The 18284-nt window shown below is 36.7% G+C and overlaps 2 protein-coding genes across 3 annotated transcripts; both read right to left on the reverse strand.

Annotated features, from left to right (window-relative positions):
- Positions 1–4345: 4345 nt before the first annotated feature.
- Positions 4346–11315, reverse strand: cdk5 (cyclin dependent kinase 5). Its single transcript, XM_028592913.1, is given in 14 exon segments — positions 4346–4920; positions 5230–5310; positions 5403–5463; positions 5677–5746; positions 6235–6331; positions 8928–9002; positions 9137–9232; positions 9442–9498; positions 9580–9640; positions 9778–9845; positions 10246–10334; positions 10695–10707; positions 10709–10941; positions 11124–11315. Coding segments are annotated over 13 exon segments (879 nt in total). The 5' UTR covers positions 10733–10941; positions 11124–11315; the 3' UTR covers positions 4346–4833.
- A 625-nt stretch (positions 11316–11940) lies between these two features.
- Positions 11941–18080, reverse strand: abcb8 (ATP-binding cassette, sub-family B (MDR/TAP), member 8). 2 transcript variants are annotated; one of them, XM_028593017.1, is made up of 16 exons: positions 17884–18080; positions 16569–16899; positions 16298–16453; positions 15387–15481; positions 15116–15221; positions 14863–15024; positions 14432–14517; positions 14245–14336; positions 14011–14116; positions 13862–13895; positions 13588–13724; positions 13397–13491; positions 13178–13311; positions 12905–13052; positions 12573–12823; positions 11941–12347 (listed from the first exon to the last, which is right to left on the reverse strand). In XM_028593017.1, the coding sequence occupies exons 1-16, from the start codon at positions 17985–17987 to the stop codon at positions 12264–12266; spliced, it is 2121 nt and encodes a 706-aa protein (XP_028448818.1). In that variant the 5' UTR covers positions 17988–18080; the 3' UTR covers positions 11941–12263. The 2 variants fall into 2 exon arrangements, with proteins under 2 accessions (XP_028448818.1, XP_028448817.1); XM_028593016.1 differs by lacking the exons at positions 14245–14336; positions 14432–14517; positions 14863–15024; ... (3 more) ...; positions 16569–16899; positions 17884–18080 and adding an exon at positions 14228–14234.
- Positions 18081–18284: the final 204 nt, after the last annotated feature.

Raw genomic sequence — 18284 nt, forward strand, 5'->3', positions numbered from 1 at the left:
CGTGAAAAGAATTTATCTAAATGAAACTTTTACTTTTCAGTGGAAATTTGACTTTTCAGGAAACAAAAAAGGTGAATCAGTGACGCTGTGTCATGAGCAATAAATGCACTGAATCAGATACAAATGTTAACAAATTGACATTAAAAAAAGTTTTGGGATTCCCATTTTCAATTCATGACATATTCAACAGCTGGAATGGATGTAGACTGAACAGCTGCCAACTGCAACACAAATGTATGATATGACAACTGTATATTAACCATCAATAGCAAAATAAGTAGACACAAATGCCAATTCACGTTACACAATGATGCTATTCTGATGCTGCTGCATTGCCATGATGATTTTGAGTATGTGTGTGTTTTTGTCATGTTGTCGGGTTAAAAAGCATAAAAATGACCCAGCATTACCGCAAACTGTGGCTGAAGGAATTATGAAAATGTCCTGTCATGGGTATTTACCTCTCTCTCCCCACACCCCCTGTCTTACTACCAGTCACAGAACAGCAGAGTGTATCTGAACTGGCAGAAACTATTACTGAACTGTTTGTGCTCATTAGGTAGTCCTGATATTTACTGCATAGTTAATGGCCAAGTAGAAAACCATATTCTATATATTTCTGTCACCCAATGCCTAGATTTGACCTCTTTAATTCTTAGTTTTTCAGTTGTTGCATTACCCATTTTTTTCCTTGCATGACCATTATGTATCCTATTATCTCTGGTCTCTTAATGTAATCTTACCCATGCTATTCACTTTGTATGGTCCCAAATGTATTTTTGGAGCCAGATTAATCAAAATGACGTTCTCCACATCCTTCTCAAACCAGACTTGGGATCATGCAATACTCAAAAAGATAGATATTCTGCAGATGTGGGGAAAAAAAGGCTATATCTTTCCATCACTTTATATGGATTAACCCTTGTATGTTTTTCATATTTTTGTTACACAGCCAATGTTCCCGGGTCTGGTGGACCCACCACATTATTGGGCTTTTAAATCAGTACAGCCATAACAATTTATGTAAAAATACTTAACAGATGGTTACTTTAGTTCAATTACCAATTATATATACATCATTTATGGTTTATATTTGCCATTTACCCCTGTGAGATCACATTTATGATCATATCATTTTTGTTTTTTGTGAGAAAACAAGGAAATTCAATTATAAAAAAGGTAAAAAATAGAAACAAGATTTTTGATCATTATTGGTGCTTACTTTTCAGGACTTACTCAGAAAAGGTGAAAATAAGCAATTGTTTATGTTCTTCACAGAAAATGAGCCAAGGCCAATGAGTTTGTTAGAAGAAATAATAAATAGCATACTTTTTCTTTTGGCAAACATTGAAAACTGGTCCCACAGACCTGAACACCATACAAGGGTTAAATGAACATAATGTGCCTTCAAGACTGGTTCTTAAAAGTAACACCAAGGTTTCCATCCACAAAACATCTGGGGAATTGAACTTGCTTCATCTGGCTCTATGTGCTTTATGTGAACTTTATTGTAGATATGTGATTGTAACTCTGAACTGTATATTAAATAGTTAATACACTTAACTATGTGTAACGTAGTCAGTCTTAAGTCACTGTCACTTTACTGACAAACCAAACTGCATGCTAACTTTAAGGCCCAAAAAACAATCACATTCTCAAAAAGGACAAAATTAGAAACAGTTTTGGCAAATTTACCGATTTCTGTTTTTGTGTTGTTTTTAGCTCGTCTCTTTGGTTAGATGTGGGCTCAACGCTGGAAATAGGTGATGTCAGACTTTTGTGCACCTATCAGAATTGTGCAACATTTAAATAATCGAATGACAATTGGTGGGTTGTTTACTTATATTGCCAGGTTACAAGCATTCAGTCCGTTCTCTTAATACATCCATGATTCAGTCCTGATGAAGTAGACTAGCTCAATTGTTTATTGTTAAACAAAAGGTTCAGTAGGTAATTTTTATAAAAACATATTTGCTGAAACTCACTATATCCTGAGTGTGATTGTTGCTTATTTAGACAGACAGACAAAATATTGTATTTGAAACTAAGTTTTCAAGGCCTTTAAACAAAGCTCATAGCTAGTTTAATCAAACCTATAGCAGCCTGGGCTGGTGTACACTGACAAAAGTAAGTAAACAAAGAGTTGAGATCCAGTCTACAAGATTCTTTTTTTCTTTTTACTATTTACAACATGTTTCCAAAATGCAAAATAGTCCAGGTGACTTGTGAATGTGCAAGCTGTGTAAATAATTTTCAAAGAAATCAAACGTTTAGAAAAAAAAAATAATAATAATCTCACCACATGGTGTATATAGTAGCTGTTCTGGAGCTTTCAATCATATCACACCATCTTCCTCAGCCGAGTTTGCTCAGTTGTTATGGATATGATCGAAAGCTCCACAACAGCTACTTAAATGGATGGACCATAGGGATGGACCTTCTGGTAAGACAGTTTTGTCAAGTACGAACTTCCAATTTCAAAAGCAAACATGCATTTATGTCCACTTTACTGAAAACTGAGTCTTACTGGCTGACATATATACAAAAAGAATCACTGACATCTGTCCCAAATTTGACCAACAAAAGCAAACAAAAAGTGCAAAATCTATTTTTCTCTTTTCTCTACTTTTTCTCTAACTCTACAGCAGTTTGTCTAAATGGGATAATGAAATACTGAGAGCAAATGAGTTTGTGATTGTTTTCATTACAACTTGATCCACACACACACACACACACACACACACACACACACACACACACACACACACACACACACACACACACACACACACACACACACACACACACACACACACACACACACACACACACACACACACACACACACACACAATCCTAAAAAGAGCTGGCTAAATGCTATAGATCCGAGTAACATTAAATCATTCAAAAAGAGAATATGGGTACCAAATAAGGTTGTGCTACATTTAAACAAATGAAAAACAAATGAGCAGACATTCCACCATTAATAAATACATGCATCCATTATCTTGTCTTACGTCAACAAAATGTGAATAAAACTTTTACCTATTAACACAGCTACTTCAAACAACTCATTATGTAGCCTTTTATGGGATAAGTAGCGCTGTAACAATCCGGAGTAAAATAACACTGCAAGCTGTTAACTGTGTTAATATAAATTACCAGAATGGAATCAGCTAATGGTGCAAAACGATCATATGAAAATTCAGATTATCAGTGGATTACCTGGATGCTTTTATCTCTTATTCAAACAATTACAAAATAATTTCAGAAAAGCTAAAAGACATTAGTATAAAAAAAAAAAAAAAAAGTAATGTGTCACTAATGGTCCACTAGTCATTGTGTGTGTGTATATATATATATATATATATATATATATATATATATATATATATATATATATATATATATATATATATATATATATATATATATATATATATATATATATATATATATATATGCCCATTTATTGATGACCGGCTATAATCCTGGCTGTCAGTGTTCAACATACTTAATATTGAAAACAAAGTGCACAAAAGACGAATACAAGAGGGGAAATAAAAAAGCCTGAGGAAAAAAAGAAAATCATAAATTAGCTTCCCATGCTCTTATACAATCTTGTAATGGGTAGTGGGACAATGTACTATTTGTATGTGAAACCTCAGAATGACAAGTCTGTAGTCTATTCTGGTCTAAAAGGTAAAAACAACAATATAACAGTGTATTTTACAGGTCTGGAATTGCATAATAATCTCCTGGAAAGAAGTGTCCTTTGGTACTAATTACAGGGAAAATAGACAGTGTACACTTCCAATTACTCAGGTCTAATTAATAGCTAGTGTAACCTCCAGAGTCATGTAGTCAGTGTAATGCAGACTAACTGAAACACTTTAAATACAATTTAGATTATATGGAGAATAAAGTTTCCATAATAAGAATCATTTGTAAATATTTACTCCAGATGAATTTTTTTAAAGAAAGAAATTAGTACCAAATCACATGCAGTAGTTCTATAAATTACAGACTTGTAAAATAAAGTGTTACAAAAATAACATACAATCCTACAAATAAACTAACATCAACTAAACAATTTTCAAATAAATTGCTCGCTTTTGATTCGAAAACTGACAAATCAAGCAATTAAAATCGCAACATTGTAGCCTAAGCTGCCTGGGAATCACTAGAGCCAAAATATCAGCAGATATTAACTTATCACAGATGTGTAAGTACCAGCACCAGAACTAGAGTATATTGTGGCTAATAAGGAACAACCTGCAGTACAGAAATGCCAAATGTTTTAGATCATCGAGAAATAGTGTCACCATTAAATAGTCTGTCCACACATATCTCAATTCTTTAATAATAAAATTTGAGTGATTCTCATCAAACATTTGTGTTTATGCTTTGTGTTGATGGCCAATATATCTACATTTTTCAAACTCAAATATCAGGTATTGGCATCAAAACTACAGTCTCCACCAATGTTAAGACTTCTATTAATGGAAGCAATTAATGGTACGTCTTGTTTACAACTGTTTCCACAGGTATAAAAATGTATTTGATGCAACACATAGTGCACCCTCCCACATTAGTGCTAGTTAACTGGGAGGCGTATATTTACCAAATTAAACAGGCTGGCAGCTTAAAAGAACCTAAAACCTTGCAGAGCCACCAGGACTTTGTTCCACACAGAGGCACAACAGAATAAAATGCAAGAGAGTGTTTGAAAACCAGTGAGGGATTTGCCTTGCTGGGACTGGTCCTAATGACCCAACAGAGTGAAGGATGATTGGTTCTGGTGGCTGAGGTTTAGCGAGAGCATTTTAGCATTTAGGGTGGGCAGAAATCAGCAAAGTAAGGGTGCTGCAAGGCCTCTTCTGCAGAGATCCTCTGGACAGGATTACATTTCAACAGGTTCTGGGTGAGATCAAAGGAAACTTTGAATAAGTTAACAGCAATATGTAATATCTTACAAGCAAAAGTGTTTATTGGCAACAACTGGTAGGTCGTTCATTTTAGCTGAAGTTACTCAACTATTTGCACAATTATAAAAGAAAACTATATATATATATATATATATATATATATATATATATATATATATATATATATATATATATATATATATATACACACACACACACATAAAAAAGAACCTTTGTACTGACCACAGATGTAAAAAAAAGTGTTTTGATATTTGACTGAAGGTAGACAAAGTCAAAGTACCTGGAGTAGATCCCGTCCTGTGCTACTTAGTTTGGGAACCACATTCACCAGTGAGGTGGTGGCTGGATACATTGGATATGGCTGTAGGTAGAAGGAGAAGCAGTTAAAAAGAATCGTTCAGTAAGACATGGGGTATACTCTAAAATAAAAAATAAAAAGCATTAATAATTTACCTTGTAATCAGGGAGTTTTGTCATCGTCTGCCACTGTTCTTCAGTTGGTGTACCCAACAACGTACCAAGTGGTTAAAGAAAGACTTCTTGCAACAGAGATGTGCCCCACCTGTTAACACTTTTTTTTAATCATTCATCACATAGTATCAATCAACAGTTCTGCCTGAATACAACCTATGTGGTCTCAGAGTCCCACATACCAAACTTTATAAGCAGAAGACACAAGTTGTCAATACCTACAAATTATGTAAAAGATCAAATAAATAAAAGATATCTGAAGATTCTTTTCAACTGGTCGTCCACATCGTTCCCGGGGAATAAAGGCCTTCCAGCATTAGCCAGCTCTGAATGGGACATGGAATCAAAATGAAACACGATTAACATTTTATATATGGTTTAGTTTTATTATGTCACAAAACAACATGCATAACACACTTTTTCATTCATAACATAGCATGGCCAGATAAAACCCCTAAAAGTTAAAATAACTTATTTCCATAGTGGTCCTGGTTTGCCCCATTATACAAATTGTACATTGTTAATAATTACATTTAGCTCAAAATTTACACCATCTTTTTATTTTTGCTATTCTCTAGTAAGCTGAAACACCTGTTATAAAAAAAAAAAAAAAAAACTGGTGCTTGGCAATTTAGGCATTGCAAGATACTGAACCCTGAAAGCAATGTTTAACAAAAGTGCCATACAGTATATTTAAATGAATTATGATTTTAGTTTTATTAGTATCAACGGTATCCTAGGCACACAAGATAACAGAACAAAGTTCGAGAGACAAAAATAGAGCAACTTCTATCGTCAACAGTCACAAACAAACCTGCAAATATGCATCCTGCAGACCACATGTCAATTGAGGTAGAATAAAGTTTTGCACCAAATAGCACATCTGGAGGCCTGTACCACAAAGTCACCACCTACATCAAATCACAGAGTAAAGTGTAAGAATTCGATCCAATCACATCAATTATTACAGCCAAACTGGTGTTAGCACAATTGTTCATGCATTCAGTGTAATGACCATTCTCTCGGGTGGGTGTTAGTTTGTACGGACACCGATTTCACAAAGAGATGGATTTGGCCGCACAGAAATACTACATGGTGAACTTACATCAGCCATCTGGTTTCCATTACACCTTCTGGACAACTTTAACAGACTGCTGCTTTGTCAGATGTTGAGTGTCTTAAGAGTTATTTTCAAGGTTATATGAACATTTGTTTGGTGATGTGCACTGACAATCATTTTATCATTTTAAATGATAGAAAAGTTGTAGTTCCCAGAGAGAATGTGTGGGCTGACTGAAGTGCATATATTTCAGCTTGAAAAGTTTATAAGTTAAATTGAGTATGAATGCTAATGATGTGACCACCTGCTACAGAACAACTTTTCATGAGTCATGTTTACAAGGAAAACTTAATATGTAGAAACTGGAAACTCATAGATTTAAGTAATTTAAAGACATCAGATATTGAGTCACAACCATTCGCGATGTTCACTTTTTATTTATTGTCTTTTTGGGTTTCAAAGACACCACCCACCTGCTGGGTTGTGGGGGATTTTTCATTTATCTAGGTGAATGACTTTATGAAGTAGAATTTCAAAATAAGTGTGGGGAACTCTACACATGTCTGAACCATTTGACTTGGTGGATATTAGTGATAGATAATATGGGGATTTTGTTTAAATCCCCATACTGTCATCATAAGAACTTCAGTTACGGCATTTAATTTATGCTACATGTACTGCATAAAGAATATCCGTGTGGTGTGAGATATTTGTAGGATCATCCATTTCTTCTTGCTGAACCAGTGCTAAGAGTCTCAGGGTAATACATCCTCTGAAATGAAATGACCTTTTAAAATGACCTTACTTCAAATTCTCTATGCTTCAAACTCTGTTCCCCTCTAGGTTTTCTGTTTATTACATTTTCAGATCAGTAGTAGTCACCCTGGGTCAAGTGCCCCCTCATGAGATTGGCCAGGGCCTTAGGTCAGCCGACCAACTTCACTAAACCTATCTGAAACTTGCCTGTCATTTCTTTGATATCATCAGCATCAACAAAAACATCAAAACACCAGTTAAACCACATGCTGCTGTGTGTTTGACTCTCTCCCATCATTAAATAATGGCTTAACTTCAGAGAAACTGAGGCTATCGACAGTTCACACAAATGAGAGCATTTTAATAGCCTAAAAAAGGGAACACTATAGAAGAGGCCACATATCTGCCATTGTTGTTGCAGTGTGCTAGTTAGATGAGCCATATTTTTATTACTTTTTATACTGAGATATGGATGTTTAGATCATGTCGTCTAGCCCTACAAAGCCGGAAAGCTTTCAATTTACTATTCATATCATCATAAATCAGATACTAAATTGGTGTCAACCTTTTTTTTTTTGTCTCATTACCAATTGATTTATGATTAGTAGGGTTGGGTACCGTTCACATTTTTATCAGCACAGATACCTGAAATTCAGTTCCGGTACCTTTTTTCTGTACTTTCCCTTTGTAATAACAAAAAAATTATTTCAGTTGAAAAAATAATTCCAAACCTATTTATCCTATTTACTTAAAAATAAAACACCTTCCTCTCCCCTTCCAAAACCGTCCCTACAACCTATTAAATCAAATAATTATTCATTTGTTACACTGTACTGTAACTTTTATTCTTGTATTTGTATATTATTCTATTTTTGCCTGTTTTATTTTCATGACCATTTTTAATTGGTCTTTAATGTTTAATGTAAAGCACTTTGAATTGCCTTGTTGCTGAAATGTGCTATAGAAATAAAGTTGCCCTGCCTTACAACCTCAGCCTGTCAGTCATCACCAGGGCATAGACACCACTGTTGTGCTCGCTTGTCTCAGAGGAAGAGTAACGGCAAGCAACAGCACCGCGACAGCTTTCGCCTCGGCATTAATATCATATCGCAGCAAACTGTCTGCGTGAAGTTTTGAAAACTGTAACTACACTTGTAACCACTTTTCACGACGTAGTTTGCTCCATCCGCGTGTGTGCATATCGGAGCCCGGCTGTCTGTCAACATGCAGAGAGGAAAGATAAGCTTATGCACTCTTAGGTACCGAAATTTGGCACTGTTTGATTTAACGTGAATCTGTCCACAGTAGTATCGACGTAATTCGGTCGGTACCCAAAAAAGTACAGAGTACTCAAAGCACTCAAAATACCACACTAAAAAGCTGAGACTGTCTACTGATTTCTGGTTATAGTACTACAACTCATACTGTAAAAGCATTGGCAAAACAGAAATGAAGATTATATTTATATGGAGACGCAATTAAGGACTCTTGTGTCACCAATTGTGTGGTTTGTATATAAGGTGAAGATAATTCTCTTCATATCGTTAGCACCCAATTCAAAATCCCTCAGAAAAATGTTTTCTTTAGCTATTGAATGATCCAAAAATCAATGCGATTTCATGCAGGTTACACATATTAAGATGGAAGAAGTCAGTTTTTAGCACTTAATGTGTTAATGAAGTACAACCTACCTCTGCTGAGTAACACCTCACAGGTATGCCAAAGGCTCGAGCCAACCCAAAGTCAGCCAGCTTCAACTCCCCATTCTATAGGCAGAGACACAAGTTACCAAATTATATTAAAACAAACTAATACAAAACTACAGCGCATCAGATTTAGCTCCACATTTTACACATGTACTAATTTCAAGTGTGCATAGTTTGTGCAGCCTGACACTCACTCTGTTTATGAGGAGATTCTGCGGCTTCAGATCTCTATGAAGAACATTTCGACTGTGACAGAAAGCGAGGCCTTTCAACAGCTGGTACATGAATGACTGCATCAGAGAGAGAACGTTTAGAGACAAAACAATCTTTAAGCAGTTAATTCCAAGTTGTATGTGATGCAACAGACATAATGATAACAATCAGAGGCCAAAGATGAGGCTATCTACAAACCAAACTGTCTATATAGTATGCATTTAAGCAGACATGCTGTCCTTGGTTAAACCCTCTTTGTGGACTATCCAGGATGTTTATCTCTCACCTTCACAGTTTCAGGATCTAGATCCCCATTGCAGCTGTCAAAATACTTCTTCAAATCCTGCAGTTGATAAGAGACACACATCAGCACTAAAAAAGGTACACATTAAAACATACTGTACGTTTGGGACGACTATCTCACCTGATCACAATATTCAAAAACCAAGGTTAACTTCTTGTCACTGTGCAAAACATCATGTAGTCTGGAAAAGACAGAACAGCTTTGACGTAATGGTTGTTGACATGAAAGCAAACTGATTAGCATTTTAACTCATCTGACAAACAGAGAAACACTACCTGTCACTCCCACATCAACACAAGGTAAATTCAGCAGACTGACCTGACAATGTTTTTATGCTTTAGTTCCTTCAGAAGACATATTTCTCTCAGAGCAGAACTTGGCACCCCCTGAAAGAAAGGACGCCCAGTGTGATTGGCACTAGCCTGCTAACAAAGTGCTAGCAAATTATCAGGAGATTTATTGTGTTGATAAAATCCCAAAATAAGTTTTCACTTGCATGAAATTTACTTCGGCTGTTTGGTGCATACAATAAACAAAGGGAATAACTACAGAAACAATAAAACAATAGAGCAAAGTACTGCAACAACCAAGAACTTAAAAATAGAATACAAATATTTAAATAAAAAAATATGTTAAAGACACTTAACAAATATGTACAATATAGCTGTTTTAGAAATGAAAAGAAGGCAGTACGGTATTGTACAGGGTGTGCAAAAATATTAATGAACTAGCTAACGTTAGCGATAACGTTAATGCAATATTGTTATTCTGAAAACATAACGTTACCTCGTCGTCGTCGTCCAGCCTGACCCTTTTCAAAGCCACAATTTCGTGGGTTTCTCTGTTTTTAGCCTTGAAAACTGTCCCATACGTACCTACGGAGCATATAACGTTATAAGGTTAGCTAGGTTAATGAATCAGTTATTGTATTGATGAATGGCATAGCAACGTCAAGTGGTCCTGACGCTAAAGTTAGCTAATAACCGTTAATATCGTAAATGCTGGCAGGCAGAAATATTCTCACAGATCATGTCACTAACACATTCTAGTGCAAGTAAAACCTGTAAGGTTACACACAGCTTTGTTTATGGTTAACAAGGTAATTAGCTAGCTAGTTAACGCAGGCACAAAGCTTACAATCTAGCTAACGTTAGCTATCATTGCAACTACATTAATGCTATGTTAGCAAACCAGGCTAGCTAATATTAACTTTATAAAAAGCATATGAAACTTACCCTCTCCAATTTTTTTCAAGCTTTTCGTATTTCTGCATGTTTAGCCAATGAAGCCTGCCTTAAACAAGGTAGCAAGACAATGACTGATTAAGGCCCCAAATTGGGGTTAATAATGTTATGATAGCTAGCGTTAGCTTAAAGCTATGTGAACTTGCTGCTCCTAGTTGATCTTCTTCTTCTTTGTGGTTTATGGGCGGTTGGAAAACAACGATTGCATTGCCGCCTCCAACTGGTGTGGATCAGAATACTGAAATAAATAATGATACAAAAATAAATTCATATATTCTTTATCATATTAATTTGTAGATACCAAAATAGTACTCGACACTCATTTCTTTCTTTTTCATATTTCTGACAATATAGTATAATATGCTCTATTGTTTCTTCTTGCCCACAGTAATCACATCTAACTGTATTGTATGCAGTTACCTATTTTGAACAGTGTACGGTTTAGTCCAGTGTGTCCAAATGTCTCTTGGTCGGTCTGCAGCTGAAGCCGAAGTTATAAATTGCCACACTTTTGAAAACCAGAGCAAATCATTGCTGGATGCAGCAACAATGATTCAACATTTTCTGAAGACATTTTATGGCAGACTTTGGTTGGAAAAGGCAGGCAAAACGACTGTGTTCACACACACCATCTCAGACTCTTCAAATTGACCCACATACTGTAGTCAAAGATAACAGCTGTGAGGGATGTATCTTACTTATTGAGGCCTATGTGATATCTGAAAAAAAGTACCCTCTTAAATGTGTTTCCTGTACTTAAATCAATTATTTGTACTCTAATCTCAAACTGAGAAACTGTCAGACTAATATGTTAGTATGCCTAATTTGTCTGTTAATTATGCCAACACTTTTTTTCTTAGCTTTACACCTGTTCCCTTTGGCAAATTAGCACATAATACAATTAATGAATAGTAATTGCTAATATTTACCCACATGCAACTTTGTTTCAGTGCAAATACTGTACAGACAAGGGATGGATAAAATAAAAGCCACACATACAAAAGTGACATTAAAGTCATACTACACTCAAAATTGTCTGGGCATCAAACACTTAGCCTGTTGAAAGGTGGCTGTAAATAGTTTACATTGTTTCTAGCAGCTGTCACAACATATTTCACTCTTTAGGAAATGACACTATCCACAAAGCAATGCTCATTATTTAGGTAGTTTGTAGATTCTTCAATCCTGTATTTGTGAAAAGACATGAAAAAAAGGGAAAATACATTGTACACTCACAGTTTATTTTTTTTCCCCTTCCACAATATATTTGATAATTCTATACAGGATAAGAGAAAACAGTGTTAATAAAATCCCATTTAAATTAGATACTGTACAATAGTGTAGTTAATCATCACAGGCTGATCCAGTTGGTCCACTTATACAATTACACATACATAAATATGAGAGTTTGTCATAAAGCTAGACAGAGAGCTGGTAGATTTACATTACATGTTTTACATAATTCATCAAATCAGTTCAGGCAATCCTTTCCTATGAATTTCTTTTTTTATTTTTATTTATTACTCAGTTTAGCTCTACAGTAGACAAGTTTTGGTGTGTTCATTTCTGCCCCTCAGCTCTTTGCCTGCGGATCAGATCAGAGTAAAGTCCTCCTTTGCTCAGCAGTTCCATGTGAGTCCCAGCCTAAGAGACAAGAGGAAGCTGTTAGCTGTCAGATTTAATTAAAACTTATATTACACACACAGCACATTGAGATGGAAGCCCCAATATTTACGTATTACTGAACATTGAATCGAGTGAATTCTCTTCAGTGCTTCTTAGAACTCACAAGGTAGTCCAATATATTAGCCGAGATGTTTAACAGGAGATAAGAGCACCTCCATTTCTCTGAATACTCTGCTACCTCACCTCTACAATGCGGCCATTGCTCATGACACAGATGAGGTCTGCTCCTTGAATGGTGCTCAGCCGGTGGGCGATGATAAGCACAGTGCGACCACTTGTGGCCCTGTCCAGAGCCTCCTGCACCACTCGCTCTGATTCTGCATCCAGGGCGCTGGTGGCTTCATCCAGCACCAGGATGCAGGGGTTCTTGATCAAGGCACGAGCGATGGCAATGCGCTGTTTCTGGCCACCTGATAACGTCGCACCTCGCTCACCTGGGTTTAGAAATCTAGAGCTTAGTATTTAAATGGCACACAAATGTTGACGTTTGTTAATGCCTAAACGAGAGCACATACCAACCACAGTGTTATAGCCGTCTGGGAAACCTGTAATGAAGAGGTGAGCATTGGCTTGCTTGGCTGCGTTAATGACCTCAGCATCTGTGGCCTCAGGTTTCCCAAAGCGGATGTTGTCCATGATAGATGATCCGAACAAAACTGGCTCCTGCAAAGTTACAGGGTGGAAGTTACAGCGGAAACTGGACTGCTATGAATGTGCATAATCAATAGTTTTATTTAACTGAATTATTATTAAAAAAAATGGGATGCATTAATGATTACAATCTTTACCTGATTGATGAATCCAATGACTTGTCCCCTGAGCCAGGACAGATCAAGTGTTCGAATGTCAAGTCCGTCTAACATTACCACGCCGCTGGTCGGGTTGTAGAAACGCTCCAGTAAGGATGCCACAGTGGACTTTCCTAAAATGTATTGAATTAATAATTTAGAAAATCACCATTGCATTGTTCACATGTCGCACATTTGCAATCATTAACAGGAAATTACCTCCTCCAGATTCTCCGACAATGGCAACAGTTTTACTAGGTGGCAGCGTTAAGTTGAACTTTGTCAAGATCTGATGGCCAGGTCTCGTTGGATAGCTATAAATATACAAAAAAGAAATGAATAGATAGATCCTCTGATATTTATGTTCAGTTGATGTCTAGAATTGTCTTGAATTAGGATGAGGTTCCAACCTGAATGAAATGTTCATAAAATCCACTCTTCCTGTCAGAGAATTGGATGGGATGCGTCCTCCTCCAGACAGAGGAATGGTAGGCACCAAAGCTAGGTATTCAAAGACCCGGGCCCCAGAGCTTAATCCTCTAACCATCTGTTGCAAATGTTAGAGATTAACAGTTTGATTTCTAACTCAATAATATTTCAGATTTTTACATATGCACACATAATAGAATGCTTCATTTTCAGATAATGCATGGTCTATTATACATGTATATCTTTTTTTCTCACCTGTCCAAAAAGGATAGATATACTGGCCAATGACCTAAGCATTAAGAGAATACAGGCGTTAATCCTAACATTAGCTACATTTAAACTGATATATTTAATTGTAAGTGGTAATAAAGAGCAATCACTGTATAGTAAGTTGTGTCTTTTACCTCTGAACAGTCTGAGAAGCAACCAGGAAAGACATGAGGTCTCCAGGGGACATTTCATTGCTAGACATTAAAGTCCCTCCAGCAAAAATAGTTCCTAGGACAATGCCTGTATTAACAGCACACAACACAAAAACATGACTATACTGGATATTGTGGGAAACAGCACCAATCTGCTCAATATTGTGTTTATCAGTTAACATAGTTAAAATACACTCACAGTTCAGGGCAACCAACAGTTCAGGTTTGACATTCCTTGGAAAACTGCAATTCCAACACCAAGATTTTCATTCATTTCACATGATTTGTCAACTTCATATGCATATAACCTGGGGGAAAAGGACATAAACACGTTATGTCTGACATACAGTATACTGTGCCTCTACAAGGGCTATGAGTATATAAAAATGATACTTTCACTTACTGGAGTTCCCGCTCCTCCATCGCAAAAGCTTTTACTGTCCGCACATTGCCAAGTGCCTCATCTGCCACGCCTGTTGCCTTTGCCACCTTAAATCAAACACAATGTTAAGATGAGACCTTAAGATCAGATCTATATTAATTAATATTAGTAATATTAATATTAGTTGTTAGGGTTAGAGGAGCTACAGTATCTCCTCCTATGTCTCCCACTTTCGTAAAGAAGGTCTATTATGTTCACTTACTGTACATCTACGGCTTTTTAATTTTTTTTAAATTTTGGCTGTTGTGATATTGCAGCCTAGCCTGGATGCCAGCCGAACTTAGCCCCGCCCACAAAATTCAAGGTCGGGAAGCTGAGTATGACTACGTCAGAAACTGCAGTCTTAACAAAGATTCTGCGCAAAATGATAATAATACTACATTTGGTATCACCTGGTCCTGAGCCAAACGGGATAGTTTGCGGAGGAATGAGCCAAAGAGAGCCCCTGCTCCCACCAGACAGGGGAGGACAACTACCGTCAAACCTGTGAGTTTGGGGGAGATGATGTAGAGAGAGACGAAACATCCAACTGTCTGTGTAATACTCCGCAGACCCTGCAAATATGCAAAAACAGCAACAAATTAGGAATGAAACCTATATAGCATATTACTTATTATTTCACAACACAAATATATCATTTTATACCTGAGAGATGACTAATTTAAAGGATGACTTGAATTCCTGAATGTCAGCAGTCAAACGGTTCACCAGCTGCCCAGTTTTATTGGCATCAAAGAAAGCCACATCTTGCCTGAGACAACAAGAATAACACAGACAATGTTAAAAACGCTTGACTGCAGATGTAAGCCACCCTTAATAGAGGGCCATTAGCATAAACATGACGACATCCTGTCTGGTGACCATTGCTTTTACTGTATTCATGCATTCTTTTGCTTTAACATTGAGGAATATGTACCTCAGTAAGGATGCAAAAAGGGTCTTCCTCATGTCTGCTGCCACTCTCTCCCCCACCCTTGAAAGCAGAATGATGTAGCCACTTGTCAGCAGGCCCTGCACAAAGCAGGTGATTAATGACCAGAGCAACAAACCATTTTCCAGAAAATTGCTGTGACATTTATTATATAATACATTTATTATAAAATAAATAACTGTTTCATATTTTCATGCACATTTTTTTCAGAATGAAAGTGAGGAACAGAACATGCTAGGTTAGGGTAATAAGCATCATAGCTCTAAGAAAAAATAACTTTGTCAAACAATGTGATCTGCAAGCCATAACTAAATGGGTAGAATGACTAAACAAAAATGTGTTACCCACAGTTACACTTTCTAATGTAATCCAATACAACAACACGCCAACTACAGCCTCAAATGTAATGGTATCATAGAGTTGAACAACCTTTCTCTTACATAGTTTCAATAAAAATAGTAAAACAAGCTTTATGAAGGTGGTATTTATCTCAGAGCTGTTGGATTGGATTTCTTTATATTGTCCAGGTGTTGCTTTTATTGCATCTGCCCCCTGGATTTATACTCCGTTAATTAACAGAGAAATAAATGTCCAGCTATTATCCCCTGTACTACAATTGCAAAGTTTAAAAGCTACAATTAAGACTCCTTGTGAAAATAAAACAGCTGACCAGGAAATTATTGTTATATCAGAAGTATATCTCCATTTGAAAGCAGGTAAACAACGGCAGAAAATAATGCTGCACATGTTTACTGCAACTTAATCATTATTATAAGACACTGGCGTGTGCTGCTACCATACTTAATCCATCATAGACAGATAGTACTTGACTTTTGTCAAAGCACATTAGGCATATTAAGTTGTGCAACTGCTTAGAGCATTTATTGTTTACTTACTTGGATGCCATACAGTCCAAGTAGTTTCAGTGCAGGACCTCTCATCTCATGGAAATAATTCCCAGTCTGTTCTCTCAGGTAACGTGCCACAACATTTACCAGATCCCCAAGAATCAAGGGGATTTGGATATTCAAGATAGCTGCACCAAAAGCAAGCTAAGAAGAAAAATAATCAATTTAGGTGATCAGCAGGAATGGCAGGTCACTATGTTAATCAAATTTTATTTTAGAAAAACGGACATTACATTTAAGAGAAGTGATTCAAGCTTACCACAACAGCACCAATAAGAGCAAACAGCTGAGGTTTGACAAATTCCCACAGGATATGCCATTTGAACTCAGGGACAGGGTTTTTGGCTACAAGTTCCACCAGGGTGTTGTTATTCACATCTGCCTCGCAGTGAGCTGCATGGCAGAACAGCCGTGCAGAGACAGTGAGTACCGCTGGTCCCAGGATGAACTTCAGGGCCAATCCTTTTGGTTTGGACGTTCGGGTTGTGTAGTGGCGGACAGCTCTCTGAGTGAGGCTCCAGATACGACTGACAGCATTTCCAGGCTGCTGTGAGGAGCTGTATACTAGAGAACGTGGAGATATGTACCACCTGGATATGAAAAATAATATTAATAATATTAGGCATTTGGAGTTATTACATTAGGACTTATACTATTTTTACTCTACATGGGCGATTTTCTATAATGACAGACAGTAAAGTTTTTTCGGAATGTGAAGGGCATTTGAGTATACTTTTTTTAAGTTCAACTTAAGCATGAAAATTATTTTTACATTTTCTGTCGATCGATTAATCGCCTGTTTATGATTACTGTCTCTAAAAGACGTGTTTTTTTGATTTCTGAGGAAGAAGGAGAGGCTGGGGTCTAATTGAAAGATTAAGCAAAAGGTTTAATGAACCACACGATGAAAACGACACGACAAAAACAATCAAACATAAAACATGAAAACACTGCCAGCAGTGGACTGGAAGACATGCTTCCCTTGTGGGGTCACTATCCTGGGATCATCTCAGGATCCAAATTATATTCCTGTCTCTCAGGATAAGGACACACCTCTGAATTTCAGGTCACAGACTAAGGTTGTTTATCATGGTAGTGCCGATTCTACAGAGATATGCATTTCCTTTGTTCTAACCCAGACTAGGCACCAGGAGATTGGAGACTCAAAGAGACGTTTCTCTTCATATGCTAATAGTTGGTTTTAACCTAATCTATCTGCAAGAAACAGGAAGAGAGGGGGAGAGAAATAACCAACTGTTTTTACCTTAGTAGTCAATCTAGATTCAATTCCTATTTTCAAAACCTGACTGCAGCATACAATTTATTATTTAAAACATCAAACATACATGGTTATTAAAATCAGCATTGTTACAACTTTATTTAACTCAAAATAACAAACTTAAATACGAACAATCCGAACAATAGAGAAAACCAGCTATGTCAAGCTGTCTCTAAAAATCAAAGTAGGCCTAGCTTTTCAGTTTTGACTGACTAACATATATAGCTAGGAGCTAACGTTACCGGTCGACTGTCATTATAGCTACACTAACGTTATAGTTACCACATTACCCTACCGTGAAAGTCTCCATATATCTGCTGTTTTATTGCATCGCGGGTGTAACGACAATGACCGCACCGGAGCAGTGATGCTTGCTCTACAGCAGAGTAACTGAAACATGTTCTATGCTTATTTCAGTGATAACAAGAACATTGGGTTAAACTACTTGTTAAGCTCTACGGTAATCCACAGGCACCATGCAGGCTGCCATGTTGACAGTGACCCAGAGTGCATTTCTGCGGCTACAGAGGAATTCATTTTTATTGTGAATATTAGTTTGTGACAACGTCTATGGTGACAAAGTGAGCGGCAGGTTACATACTGACGGATTTGTAACGATTTGTGCAACATTGTTAAACAGATACACGACAAAAGTAGGACTTTATTTGTGAAAACGCGAGAAAACTACAATTCATA

This window comes from Perca flavescens, chromosome 12 (genome assembly GCF_004354835.1).
Source record: "Perca flavescens isolate YP-PL-M2 chromosome 12, PFLA_1.0, whole genome shotgun sequence".
Classification (NCBI taxonomy): domain Eukaryota; kingdom Metazoa; phylum Chordata; class Actinopteri; order Perciformes; family Percidae; genus Perca; species Perca flavescens.

What these genes read in the sequence shown, in the direction of transcription:
- abcb8 (XM_028593017.1), bottom strand. Translation starts at nt 17,987, where the DNA reads ATGTTTCAGTTACTCTGCTGTAGAGCAAGCATCACTGCTCCGGTGCGG. An exon ending in CCCGTTTGGCTCAGGACCAG is followed by an intron (nt 14,518 to 14,862) that starts GTGATACCAAAT and finishes GTTTGATTTAAG; the next exon opens with GTGGCAAAGGCAACAGGCGT. An exon ending in TGTCGGAGAATCTGGAGGAG is followed by an intron (nt 13,312 to 13,396) that starts GTAATTTCCTGT and finishes AATACATTTTAG; the next exon opens with GAAAGTCCACTGTGGCATCC.